This window comes from Triticum aestivum, chromosome 2B, assembly GCF_018294505.1.
Source record: "Triticum aestivum cultivar Chinese Spring chromosome 2B, IWGSC CS RefSeq v2.1, whole genome shotgun sequence".
NCBI lineage: Eukaryota > Viridiplantae > Streptophyta > Magnoliopsida > Poales > Poaceae > Triticum > Triticum aestivum.
This window is the reverse complement of record NC_057798.1, coordinates 149,197,511-149,199,287: the sequence shown is the minus strand read 5'-3', so window position 1 is coordinate 149,199,287 and position 1,777 is coordinate 149,197,511. Positions and strand designations below refer to the sequence as shown.

Genomic DNA, 1,777 nt, shown 5'->3' with positions numbered 1-1,777 from the left:
GTTTTGCACAAGATTTTCTTCATGCACTTGACCCCCCCCCCCCCCCCTCCCTGTGGTCAAACCCTGGCTCCGCCGCTGGTAGTCAGGCCCCGATGATGTAGCCATATGGTGAACCTCGTTAACAAATCTTGTTGTCGTGTTCATGTGATTGTTTGGTCCTCGTTAGATCAACTGTGTGCCTCAGATTAATTCTAACAAGAGATTTTCTAGTTTTGTGGTATACCAGTTAATTGAGCTAATCGGTACTTGGATGTTGTTGTAAGAAAATTCCTTCTATCAGATTGGAACCGTTGGAAAGTTAGCAATTCACCGAACACCTTTTGAGAAGTGTGATCAAGAGGAAAATTGCAGAAACACCACCACAACTTGAAGAGGAACAGAATTACTAACATTTTGCTACAGATGCAAGTTTTATTCAGCTGGCTGAAAAGTTTAGCCTGTCCATTACACGGTCACATCTCGCAGGACACCCATAGGATAGGAACGTCGCCAACATCGACGCTCGACGCAAAGACTGCGGATGCTTGCTGTTTCCTACGATTTCGTAGGCCGACGCTCGTCGACGAACAGCTTGATGTCCTCCACGAGCTTGCCGGAGTCGGCGATCTCCGGGAACGCGTGGAAGCCGTGGATGGCATTGGGGTACTCGACCACCCTAACCGGGTTCCCCTTGCCGCGCAACGCCTCCACGTACCGCGTCTGCCAGCCCTTGAGCAGGTCGAACCCACCGACCACCACCATGGCCGGCGGGAACGCCTCGGCCAGCTCGACGCGCTCGCCGCAGACGCGAGCGGCGGGGTGGTTCCGGGTGGCGCCCTCTGGCAAGAACTCCCTCCAGTAGGCGTCCGTCACCACCATCGACAGCGAGGGCCCCACCTTGTCGAGCGTCACCTCCGCCTCCGTCCGCTCCTCGCCCCCGAAGAATGGCTGGATCAGGATGACGCCGGAAAGGCGTAGGGATGTTGGTGACGCGGTGGTTGTCATCTCCGACCAGCGCTGAGCCACATGGTGCGTGATGTTGCCGCCGGCACTGTCGCCGGCGAGGAAGCATCTGGAGAGGTCCACGGGGACGGCAAGGTCGGCGGGGAGGCCGTTCGTGTCGAGGTAGCGGAGCACGTCCACGCCATCGTCGTACGCTGCCGGGAAGCGGTGCTTGGGGGCGAGGCGGTAGTTCACCGAGACGACGACGGCGCCGAGCCCGTGGCAGAGGCGGCGGCAGAACGCGTCGTAGGGGCGGGACGCCGCGGTGAAGAGCACGAAGCCGCCGCCGTGGAAGTAGACGACGACGGGGACCGGCGCATCGGCTGCCGACGAGGGGGAGAAGACGCGCGCCCAGAGGCCGCGGGAGGCGTCGACGGTGACGTCGGCAGAGCGGACCCCCGACGCGTCCGGGCGTGGCCTTGCCGCCGCGTGGAGGTCGCCGAGGGAGAAGAGGAGGCGCCGGACGCTGCCGTCCGGCCGGTGCGCGAGCGACAGTGCCGCAAACTGGAGGCGTACCGTCCACGGAAGGGCCGGCGGCCGGCGCGCGTCCTCAGTGCCGGCCATTGCTTGCACCGCAGAGCAAGCAGACCCGCGAGAGAGTGGTTTGAACTTTGAAGTAGCTAAGCGTGGAGGGGACAGCGGGGTGTAAAATACTTGGTCGTCGATGCGATCGATGGACGATCTGGTCAAGGTTCAGTAAAAAATCATCCTAAAGAGTGACACTTTCTCACTCTTTTTTTTCCGAATCACTTTCGACTCCTCTGACAGAGAAAAAAAAACTAGGGTCCCGATAACT

The 1,777-nt window shown here is 59.7% G+C and overlaps 1 protein-coding gene across 1 annotated transcript; it reads right to left on the bottom strand.

Annotated features, from left to right (window-relative positions):
* Positions 1–480: 480 nt before the first annotated feature.
* LOC123040880 (probable carboxylesterase 18) lies at positions 481–1,545 on the bottom strand. The gene has a single exon (XM_044463610.1). It carries the CDS (start codon positions 1,543–1,545, stop codon positions 535–537), a length of 1,011 nt encoding a protein of 336 aa, XP_044319545.1. The 3' UTR covers positions 481–534.
* Positions 1,546–1,777: the final 232 nt, after the last annotated feature.